The sequence below is a fragment of the Biomphalaria glabrata genome, chromosome 10 (assembly GCF_947242115.1).
Source record: "Biomphalaria glabrata chromosome 10, xgBioGlab47.1, whole genome shotgun sequence".
Classification (NCBI taxonomy): domain Eukaryota; kingdom Metazoa; phylum Mollusca; class Gastropoda; family Planorbidae; genus Biomphalaria; species Biomphalaria glabrata.
In genome coordinates, this window is record NC_074720.1 from 42,039,756 (window position 1) to 42,052,134 (window position 12,379).

The 12,379-nt window shown below is 33.7% G+C and overlaps 1 protein-coding gene across 2 annotated transcripts in view; it reads left to right on the forward strand.

Annotated features, from left to right (window-relative positions):
* The window catches only part of LOC106050773 (serine-rich adhesin for platelets-like), a 29,255-nt gene extending 18,600 nt beyond the window's left edge, over positions 1–10,655 (forward strand). For both annotated transcript variants that reach the window (XM_013205811.2, XM_013205810.2), the window contains exons 13-18: positions 1,509–2,210; positions 2,310–2,470; positions 2,951–3,105; positions 3,781–3,875; positions 3,966–4,068; positions 5,463–10,655. In XM_013205811.2, coding sequence (XP_013061265.2) covers positions 1,509–2,210; positions 2,310–2,470; positions 2,951–3,105; positions 3,781–3,875; positions 3,966–4,068; positions 5,463–6,886 — 2,640 coding nt within the window. In that variant the 3' untranslated portion in view covers positions 6,887–10,655. The remainder of the gene's footprint in view (positions 1–1,508; positions 2,211–2,309; positions 2,471–2,950; positions 3,106–3,780; positions 3,876–3,965; positions 4,069–5,462) is intronic.
* The last annotated feature ends 1,724 nt before the right edge of the window (positions 10,656–12,379 follow it).

Below are 12,379 nucleotides of genomic sequence, written 5' to 3' on the forward strand. Positions count from 1 at the left end.
TGAATTAATGTCGTCAAAATTGTGCATTCACTAGCCAATTTAAAGTTCCAATGGAATTATTCATTTTGTATTTCACTACCCTGTTATGATTAAACTTTAATAAATTTTTTTTTTGTGATCAGGAAATGTTATATTAGGTATATAATTATAAGAGAATGCCTGCTCTTTTTATATAACACAAATTAAAGTTTATAAAACCAAAAATTAATGTAATTTAACTCTTTCAGTTCAAATTTTTTTGATAGAAAAAAAATGGGGTTTTGCCAGAACGAACACAAATTTTCAAGGGGCTTTGAGTTACTAAAACAACTACAACTTTTATATTTTATTCAATAATCTAACATATTTGTTTTTATTTTCAAGGAAAATAAATGGGCTACAAAAGTATAGTAAATCAGATAAATTATTCAAACAAAAATGTTTTTCATGAATTTTAAACTGAATACGGAAAAAGAAAATATTTAAAAAATCACAATACTTAACACATTTAATCACATTCAATTTCATAAAAGATGAACAAATGCACTAAGAAATTGCATTATTTACATTTTTCGAGTCCCGGGAAATAAAGTAAAAAAGAGGAACCATTAACATAATGTTGTCTTTTTTTTTTTTTAAATAGTGTTGGTACTGCATCGAAATTACTATCAAAACAAAGAACAATCACTCCCACATCCAGGAAGTTAAAAAAAAAAGAGAGAAATAAAAAGTTAACGTAAAAAAGATAGTGAAATAAATATTATATACCAAGATACTCACTAAGAGTAACGCCACACTCACCAGTGCTAGCAAAGTTACTTGCTGAGAGTAACGCCGCACTGAAAGAGTTAATGGGGTCAAATCAATGTTGGTATCATCAGTTAGGAGTGAAAGAGTTAAAATAGGTGCAATAGTTCCTATTGGTATCCCAAAATGGAACTATTTGAGCAGTTTCTTCCTAAACATACACAATTTTTTCAACAAATCTTTTACTACTGTATTGTAATCAAAGTTTCAACAAGCATTTTTTGCAACTTTATGTGTGAGTTTGACTGTTCTCCTGGGGCCTCCTATGAGCTAGTAATGCAAATTCTTGTTCTATTTTGTTACTGAACTCCCCTAAGCCCAATCATGTTTGATAAAGAGAAGTAAGAACTTTCGTGCAATATTTTCCTTCTAGGCAGCCTGCCTTCAAAGATGTTTGTTTTTGAAATGTGTGCATCTGATAGTTTAAAAAATAAAAGCTGTTTTAATTTGAAATAATTTTTTTTTATTAATCCTCATTTTTCAACTGAGAGAAATTTCATACATTAAAATGAACAAAATATTAAGCTTTGAACATGAACCCATTTTAAAAATAGTTTTGAACATTTAGGGAAGTATAGTGTAGTTAGTTATTCTAAATTGATACAATTGAGCTTTGACGTGTACACATAGGTAATGCCATTGCTGTTGTTTAAACAATAAATTTACAGTAGCGACTTGTTTTATTATCATTAATTTTAATAGTACACTATTATTACTTTCAGATAGCTAACTCCACATTGATGTTGAGCTTAACACCAATCCAGAAGAAGAGATTGGAAGATCATTTGTCCAACATGAGCCTTAAAGAACAGAATGACTTCTTGACACATCAGCAAAATATCATCCGTCGCTCTCAGCAAGTTCAGCAAAAACAATTGGAACAGCAACAGAAATACCAGCAACAACAAAAACTTCAACAGCAAAATCAAATTCCCCAACAACTGCAACAGAACCAAATTCAGCAACAGCTTCCCCAGAGTCAAAATCAGCAACAGTTTATACAGAATCAAGTTCCTCAACAGTTTCAACAGAATCAAGTTCCTCAACAGTTCCAACAGAATCAAGTTCCACAACAGTTCCAGCAAAATCAAGTTCCACAACAGTTTCAACAAAATCAAGCTCCACAACAGTTTCAACAAAATCAAGCTCCACAACAGTTTCAACAAAATCAAGCTTCTCAAGGATTTCAACAAAATCAAGGCCCTCAGCAATTTCAACTAAATCAAGGCCATCAACAAAGGCAGCAAATGCAGACACAAATGTCAGCATCACAATCTCTTCAGCAGTCCCAGTCTGTTTCAGGTCAAACTCCTCTTCAGGAGAACATGAGACAGTATTCTAATCATTCTAATACTGTAGACAATACTCTGTCTACGTGTGCTACTGGAGTAACATCATTAACATCATTACCAGCTACAGTACAGGTCTGAATTATTATGTTCTAAACAAACATTTATTTTAATTTTTTAAATTTTTTTTTATTGTTGAACATTTAAAAAAAAAATTAAAATTGTTGTTTACAGGAACTTATGGATAAGCCAGAAGACAATCAGTTGAGTTTCCAAGAACAGACACAACAAGTACGACACCCTATTCCAGTGCCACAAGCACCTCCTCAGCCGGCTCCACAGATGCAAACCTCTCTACAGCAGACATATGTATATCCTTCGATGGGGCGATGTTTGTAAGTCTTCACTGTTCTGTTTGTATATAGTTGAGAGATTCTTATTGGTTTGTAATTGACTTGTTTAAAAAAAAACACTTACAGCATATTTTTTTAATATATAAATTAAAAGTACTTTTAAGTGTTTTATTAAAATTTTTCTAAAAATTTCATTATTGGTTGTGGGGTTGTTGTTTTTTTTATGAAAATGTAGCATTGAACTTTGATTTCACTTTGTTTTTCTAATCACGAGATTGATATGTAATTAATTTTAATTGATAAAACTGCACACTAAAAATGTTTGATGTTGGAATAAGAGAAAACAATGATGTAGGTGTGTGAAAAATTAATAAATGTTAAGGTTAATGAAAAAGAAACTTTTGGGCACTTCGGCAGATAAGCTGATATCATGTGAAATGAAATACTGCTAAGTTTGAACGGAAAGTATGGTGATAAGTAGCTCAAGTACATACAAAAAAAAACTTTGTATTTTGTTTTCAGAGCTGAACAGCAGTTGTTGCGTGACAGGACATTAGCCCTGGGCCCTGATGTCAATTCTCCTTTTAAAAGTCTTTCTGATGCTATGAGAAGGTTGGTACGCTACCACACTCTTCAAGATCATAAACCTGAGGAAGGCTCTAAACAGATGAGAAAATGTAAGTATTGAATTGAAATAGTAAATATTCTATTTTATTACTAGGTTCTATTTTACTCCTTTGAATTTGCCTTTACATTAGTGTGTTTGTGGATTGATGTTGAGGAGACAGTAATAGACAGTAAGCAACAAAATTTGTTCTGACAGACATCTAAAATTTTGTGTACACATTTGAAAGCATGATAGTACTACTATGAGCACAATGTCTTAAGGACTACAATACTACTATGAGCACAATGTCTTAAGGTTTGATAGTCAGCTCCAGAGGTGTGAACCCATAGTCTCTCCATAACAACAGCAGTATACCCATCTTTTAATGTTGTTTTAGGCTTCAATCCCCCACTTGTTTTGTAATTCACTTGACAATAGTGACTGAAAGACTATACTTGTATTTGGTGTATACAAAACTCAAACTGACCCTAGCTTTGTTTACTCACTTTAAGAAAGATTAGTCACTAATAATGTGGTTTAGTGGCAAGTATCCTTATACTAGTAATAATATGCTCCAATCATGTTGACCTGCTCATAAGGTATTTTATCATTCAATGCAATATATTTGCTTTACAGTATACATTTATCTTAATGTTATTTTGTGTATAGTTATTAATTTTAATTGTCACCAATACACTCTTGCATTATTTATAAACAATTGTTATTTGTTTGTATTCAAATGAAGGGGATACTAAATACTTCAATGTGTGTGACTATCTGATCAAGAAAAAAAGGCGCTACATGAAAAGATTTCACAAAATGAAATTGTTTCATGATATGGTGAGTAGATGATTTGATTTGTATGTGCTCAAAGTAGTAACACTGACAACATTTGGCTTAAACTACAGCTTTGAAATTCATACTTTTCAGTGTCCAGAAAAGAGTCCAGAATACATTCAAAACTTGTTGTGTTTTAATGAACAGCTGCAAGATGTTATCAATAGTGAAAAGGAACAGGCTAAAAACTCTCCTGGTAACTAGACTTGCTTTTACACATTGATACAATGTTCTTGCCATATAATGTTGATCTAAGGATAATTTTCATTTATTGTTCATCCATATCAATAAAGAACAGCTCCAATCTAGGCAATGAAAATTGCTAAATAGCCTTAAAGGGGGAAAAGCTTAAAATGACTTGACTTCCATGTGAATATAAAAAAAATTATATTACTGGTGTGTTAAACATATTTTTGTGCATATAACCTGGGGGTTATACAAGTTTTAACAAGCGAATGGTAGTTGTGCGGGTTTACAAAATTTTACTCAAACATAGCATGTACAGACCTGCCTACCGTTACGCAAAATCTCCCAAAAATAACCGCAGTACGCAAATACGCTTTTAACCCGTCGCATTACGCATTTCGTATCCTTTTTTTTTTTTCTCCTCTCTAGACTAGCTTACAAGCGGTCATGGAGGTCACGCTAAGCCCACCTGTGGGGAGAGGGGGGAAACAGAAAAGGTGGGGTGAACACAATGTGCCCAGATCTATACGTTGATTGGTTCTAAATAGCAATTAGATGTCTAGAAATGAAGAACGCGAGAGTGAGGGAGTGGCGGGTTGGTACCAGGTTGGTACCGTCAGTTAGCTGATACACCAACGTGACTTTTTTTTTTTTTTTTTGTAAGTTTAATAGTAGAAATTAGTTTTAGTATGATTTAGAATTTAGATTGGCTAGATCTAGATCGATAACTACCATCTAGTCTAGATTTAGGCTAGATTCTTAGTCTTAGTATGGAATAGACCTACTGTCTACGTTTGTAGCGGATCCACGGCATCGGTAACACTCTTGAGCCTAGATCTAGAGTAGATTATATTCATTATATAGACATAGTTCCAGATCTAGTCTAGATATCATCTCTAATGATCTAGATTTAGATTGTAGATCTAATCATGACATCTAATATTATATATATATATTTTTTCAGTTATATGCAGACCTGCCTACCAAAAAAAGTCCAAATGCGTAACACTTACTGTCAAAATGCGTATTTTAGCACCAGAATGCGTAACACTTATGCAATCCACTATTTTGTCATATTATATATATACGCATTTTGACAGTAAGTGTTACGCATTTGGACTTTTTTTGGTAGGCAGGTCTGCATATAACTGAAACTATGGGTCTTTATACCTCCTCTAGTTAGATGTGTGGTTGTGAAATGTTCATTGGAAAGTTATATGAATATCTCATTCTAAACCTCAGGAAAACAAATAGTACCGATGATAGTATTTTATGTACCTGTGGTTTACAGCGAGTCACGCTTTGCACATGCGGGGTATATAAGGGTGCTTGTATGGTTTTGTTTTTTTGTAATAACACAATGATAGTGTAATATCAATTTTTTTTTTTTTTTCAACTTTTCAGAGAGTTTTGAACCTCTGCAGCCTGGTCTCTGTTCACAGTCTTTCAAAACTGAACCACCTGACTCTGACAAATTATCAGAGTTGGACCCTGTGCCCAGTGTGGATTTGAAATTTAATGTTGATAAAAGAGATTTGAAAAAGTTTGATGTGAAACTAGACCGTCCAGAGTTAGATATCAAATCTGAGAAATCAGAGTCTCCCTATGAGTCACCATCTGGGCACAAAAGAAAGCTAACTGAAAAAAGTAGTGGGACATTAAAATTTGTCTTTAAAAGGCGGACAACAGATAAGGATAAATTTATAGTCAAGAATTCTTTTGTAAATCAAGAAACATTGCCTGAGGATTTAAAACCGGTTGTTAATTTAGAAAAAAGTGATAGTGAATATGAGTATGACTCACATTCTGCGGTGACAAATAACCAACCAGTGATAGTTAGAAGAAGGACATCCTCTGTTTCTAGGCAAACTTCCTATGAAGCTGGTAGTAGTGAAGGTAGCTCATCTAATTCTAACAGTTCCAAAGTAGAAAGACACTTCTCATATGAAGAAGTTGAATCCAGTCAAGATGAGGATGATGAAGAAGATGAAGATAAAAACACAGATGAACCTAGTGAAGATGATGCAGATATTCAAGAGGAGGAAGAGGAAGATCAAGGTTCTCAGGAGGAAAGAACGCATTCCAAGGGCAGGCATCGTGTTTCTTTTGGGGATAGCGTTGAAGAGATAAATAGTGATGATGCATTCATGGAACCTTTTGAAAGTGGTGGCCCACACAAACATAGTGGGTCAAGTCAACCTAAGTCAAATATCTTTGAAACTTTTGGGGAAACAAATTCAAACTTGAAAAAAAATTCCCACAGCTCATCGCTGAGTGGTTTAAAATCTAATTTGACATATCCTAATTCCAACTGTAGTGTAGGCAGTGGCAATATCTACAGTGAGAAGAGACCTCACTCTAACCAGTTCTCATATAGTGCAAATGACACTCCTGGTACATTCCGACAATCAGCATTACAAGTTTCCCCTCTTCGACAAAAGGAGGGTATGTTAAATAGCAGCTGCTCTACCACCCACAAGGGAGAGCCGATTTTTACCACGCCTAATAAAAGCTTGTTGCAGACATCTGCCATGTTCAACTCTTCAGACGATGAGGATGATAATGCTAATAGCTCGCAAAGAATTTCTTCCTTTGAGATTGACAATAAAGATCCTCAAAACAGCATGATTAATGACTCTGTTAGATCAGCTATCAATAGCGTGCTTAACCAGGAGGACAATGATGATTCCCAGTCTAGCTGGTCATCCTCTGCTCGTCGAACATCTTCGTCGGCTCGTCACAGCTTGTTTCACTCAGCATCACCAGCTGCCACTCAGAGCCGTGATGCAGACTTGGATGCAGCTGTTCAAAGCATAATGAATGATTAGAACTCGCAATTCTAAATGAAAGGAAATGTAATATTTGTATATTAAAATGTTGTGTAGTTTTTGTTTTTCCCATGTGTAGATTGTGATGAAAGCTTTTATGTGTAACATGTACTCATTGTGTACATCACTCCTATTTATTGAAAGACTGTGTCATAGCTCTATCAAGTATTATTATTCATTTCTACACAATAATCTTAATCAATTGTTTAAGTAAATCTTTAATCAAATCTTTTAAGTAATTGTGTACTATACAAAGCCAACAGAACTTGTGTGCATTAATCATATCAGATGTGAGTCAGCTGCTACTTTTTCTATTTTTAAGTCGGATGTCAGAATGTTGTATTTGGTGCATCTGTTGTATTCAGGCCTCTGGAAAATATTTATAATCTTGCAATAGTCATTTTAGAGTTATCTTAGGAACGCTAAGAGATTAACTTCTTCTTCGTTCTCTTGTTTAAAAAGTCTTAGCATCTAGAAGTACATCTAGAGTTAATTTGGATTCTGTGAGGCCAAAAGTAGGATCAAGCTTCTAGGACAATTAGGAAGGTGAAAGATAGTTGCCTAACAGAGCTTATTTTTAACTAAAACTTTAGTTGAATATTCAGGCACAGTTACTTAATGAGATACAGTCTCAAATGTAGGATTACAAAAGCTTAGCCTTTGAGAGAATAATTTGTGAGCAAAAGAAATGAAATAATTTGATAGAAATATTTAAACTTCTACTATTGGTCCAGTAGATATCAGTTATGTTCTTGTTTTTTTTAATCTTTTTATATGTTTAGTTCGCATTGATAGTAGTAAGTTATGTGTGTTGATTTTTTTTTAATGCTTGGTTAACTACAAAGGACATGCAGGTTTGAAGGTTTCCTGGCCATGACACTTCAATGAAATATTGATGTGCATTAGTTCCTTCCATCCTAACTTAATAATCTACCTATTCTGAAAGAATTGTTTCCTTTCTGAATGTTACTTAGGCATAGTTTTGTTAAGAAACTTGCTCATAGTGTACTATCTAGGGGTATTTCAATGTATGGTTAACTCTTTCTCTCTGTAATTATTTACCACATTCTGGTGGAATCAACGTTGGTATCATTAGTTAGGAGAGAAAGAGTTAAGTTCAGCTCACAAAAGAAGCAAAATAAGCTCAATGTTAGCACCATAAACAACATGTGTGTTCAGAACCTAGATGTCATTCTTTGGAAAGAAGAAATGAGACATGTTCTATTGTACTCAAACATCTCCATCAAGGCCTTCACATTTACTCTTTTTCTGACCACTCTCTATGTAGTGCAATAGTCAGTTGAATTGCATGCATTTGTAATGTAACAATGGAATGTCTTTCAGTTGAGGTGGCTTGCCACTAGCAAACTACTTAAATCATGTTTTACTACTAGACTGAAAATATATCTGGTTTCATAACATTTTGTCTGTAGCAAAGCCTTTCAAGATTATTATAATAGAGCAGAGCTTCTTCACTAGAACTTTTAAGTATTACAATGGAAGTTAGCTTATATTTATTGTAGTTTTATTTTTTTAAATAAAGCCAATAGGTTTTTGATCACTGCTATGTTAATTCAGATACTGAGAGAGAATGTAACGATAATTGTGTCTGTGTGTGTTTGTCAAAGTATCTCTTTAAGAGGCAGCAAAGTTCCCTAACCATTGATCAAAAAAAAAGCCTGTCATGCTTTAAAAATGATCATGTTGGTATAAATATCTTTGATTGTCTCATGATGGCTGTTAAGCTAGTAGTGCAAAACAAATATTCTAATTAGGGTAAATTGTGTACAATTATATTGGAGTTTAGTTTGTCTATTTATAGTCTGGCCATATTTGTAATAAAGATTTAATTGACTACATATCAAAGGATTCCACCTTTGATTCTAAATGGCTTTAACATAGCTGTGGCTATGGTTGTAATCAAATGTATTGTGATAGCCCTGATGTGTTGCCCCCCCCCCCTCCCCTTTACAATCAGATCTAGTACAAACTTGTAAGAACTTAGTCATATGGAAACAGATCTGTTCTTCAGTTATTGTTTCTTTGTTGTTGTTTTTTTTAAACATTTTTATTTTGACAGATTTTTGTTGAATCTGTAAATGGCTTAACAACACTTAACAACTGAAAACAAAATAGTGGAGAAAACAAAAAAAACTTTTTGCATGGGTTTTCAGCCTGTCTGGCCAAACTGTTTGAATGTGTCTGCTCTAGTGGCTCAGATTGTCAGAACATGCCATAATGGATGTGGTATGGTGCTAATTTAATTTATTCATTTGTACATTCATGTACATGAAAACAACTCAGGACATACACACACACATTATTCATTGGTTATTGCATTGCTTGATTCTAGAAACATTGAAATGTCAGTAGAAACAAAGTGTCCTCTTGAGTAGATAGTGTCTCAACAGTATTAATAATGAGCATAATTTGTATATTTTTATTTTCCCAAAGAGTAATTATTGCATTTGTAAATCTCATAGTTTAAATCTAGTGCTTGAATGACATGTGGTCTCTGTATGCATTGTGCTAGTTATCAGTTGACACTGTGCTTAATTTAAACTTTGCTGAGAGCTTGAAGACTGAACATAATCGCCATGTAGATCAAGACCTGGGTGTTCACTTACAGTGATTGATCCATGACATCTATTCATAATTCTGCACCCTGCTCAGTTCAAGCTCAAATGAAACAATTGAAATAGCAGAGTGAATATTTGACTTAACAACTGTCTTGACAAATGTGACTGTACCCCTAGCTCTTCAATAATTAGTGTTTGTTCATTTTAGAAAGTGAAATCAAAGACTCTAGTTCTACCAGGAATGTTTTTGAAATAGTTATTAAGTAGTTTTTTGGTTGTTTTAATTTTTTTTCCTCATCAAGAAAGCATATTTTGTGATAACGTCTACCTTGTTGTATTAGTAAGTCAACCAGTATACAATGGAACCTCAATATAATTCCATTTCAGATGAAGAAAGTGCAAGTTTCATTTTCTTTTCGAAATTCATTTTGTTTCCTTTCCTGACATTTCTGTTCCCTTTATACAATTTAGATGTACGGTATCTTAGAAATAATAATGACTAGATCATGTATAAGCCATTTGTCAGTCATGCAGAATGGTTTTGACAGAATTTGTCAGTGTATCACTTACTGTTCCAACATGAGAAGTTATTTAAAGTCTGCTGTTTTCTCAAAACTCTCAAACTATTGACAATTCAATTCATTCATAAGCTAGAGAGCTATTAACCTCATTTGAATCACATTTAGAGATTGACTTGTGGCAGATAACCCAAATTTGGTTTCAAAAATCAACTTAGATTTCTAATAGGACAAATAAAACATCCATTGAGGCACCGCTGTAGGTGAAAGAACTTGTATTTATTTGTAACCAATGTTCTTGTATTTTGACTTGGTCTAGAGTTACTTGCATTCTAACTTAAATTATTTCATTTCCATGAACAAATTCATCCCCAGTGTGAACAGTGCTATGCATTTTGTAGAGCAGGGCTCTACACAAGTTTTTGGTGTGATTCATCCTCATTTTAGATGCTCCTAAACCATTCAAATCTTCAAGTGATTACAATGATCAGTATTTGTTTCACATTGTACATAGACTCTTGGTGTTGTACTATACCTCTTGTTTTATACATATACATAGAATCTATGTAAATAATGCATTGGCTTGTTTTGTAGACATTTTTTTTTTCTATGCCAATCTCACCCATATCATATCAGCATATCCATGATTCAATATACTTGTATCATTATAAAGCTATTTGTTTGTTGTTGTTTTTTTTTCAAATAGTGTGCAGCTGCTAATGCTAAGTAATGTGTGAATTGCATATACCATAAAGGAATGTTAGTTCTCAAAATGGATAACCTTAAAATATATATATATATATATACAGTCCAAGACAGCCATAAAAGCGACTACCACACCTAAGAAACCATGAATGGTGGTGTGGCTGTGCATGCCTTCGCCTAGAAAACCATGATACAAAACAGATGTTGAAGTCCTTAATCTTGAGACTGGTCACTGAGTAGATTAAGAAGTTGCAAACAAAATGGCAGACACATTGTTGTTATTAAGATAAGAACTAGTTAGTGGACACCAAGCCTTGCTGGAATGCTTGAAGCTTGTGAATCCGTGACCATATACACCATAGTGTTGCAATTAGCAAAGTACAACCAAAACGTACTTTATATGCAAGGCACAAGTCCGAAGATTAAGAATGTATTTGATTAAGCTACGCTAAGTCAGCTGTAGAAAAACTAAAATGTATCTATTCCGTAGAAAAACTAAAATGTATCTATTCCTTTCAGCTCCTTGGCCTGCTTTTAAATGGTCGTGAATGCAGGAGGCAAAGCTGAAAGAATTCTCTGGATTGCCAGTAAAAATTATGTGGCTATCTAGTGGTAATCAGTTTTAAAAACGAAAAAAAAAAACACCTTGAACTTGTTAACCCCCCCCCCCTCTCTTCCCATCCTTTTCAATATGTAACGCTGTTGCATAGGTTTCTTTATAACCGGTATCACCACCACACCACCCCACCCTATTTTTCACCTCCTAGCATGGGAAACAGGTTTTAAAAAAAAATCATTAAGAAAATTTAAAAAAAAATAGTAGTCAGAGCGCTAGCGATAATGAAAAGTGGCCTGTTAATTATCCAGTAATAATTCATCGTTATTAATTGAATGTTCCCCAACCTGAACAAAGTTTAAGGATTTTACAGCTCTGATCAATTAAACGGAATAAAAGTTTTTTTTCTTTTTTCATCATTACTATATGCCTTGGCCGGTATGAACCTTAGAAAAATTTTGGCGGAGTCTCAACACAGACAGTAGCTATCTATATTAACTAGATCTTATGTTAATATTAATGCTGCTTGGGACGTCTTCTAATTTATTAGGCGGACACTTACTCTTTTTTTTTTTAAGTTATTAGAACAATTAGCTTAGGTCAGCAAAGTGGATCTTATTATTTTCTAGAGGCCTCGCGTGTCACAGGGCAAAATATTTGTTCATATTTCTGAATCCTATGGAACTGAGCCTAGGAGGCCTCATGCTCTGAGGGAAGAAGTTTCCAGGAACTAATACTCAAAGATGATGTATATATAAAATAAGAAAAATATTTTTAAAATCATTTTTTAAAAAAAAGCTTATCAATACTGTTAGAATAAGCTCCTTTTTTTTTCTATGTGATTCATGCAAAATTCCAATTTGATAAAGAGAATCGTAAGTGCGAGAAAAAATAAGGGGAGAGTGACTCAATTAGTAGCATTTATTTGCCTTTTCGATACCAAACAAAACAATTAATAAGATAATTGGTTAAATTTTTATTGATTCATGTGTATTGTAAGTATGTGACATAGACCCCGGTATCATTCATATTCCTAAACGCTTAGAAGTTTCTGATGAATAAAGTGAATTAGTCGGAATGAAGAAATGCGGAGGGAGGCAGATCTAGATCTAGATCTAGTCTATGTGCTGGATAA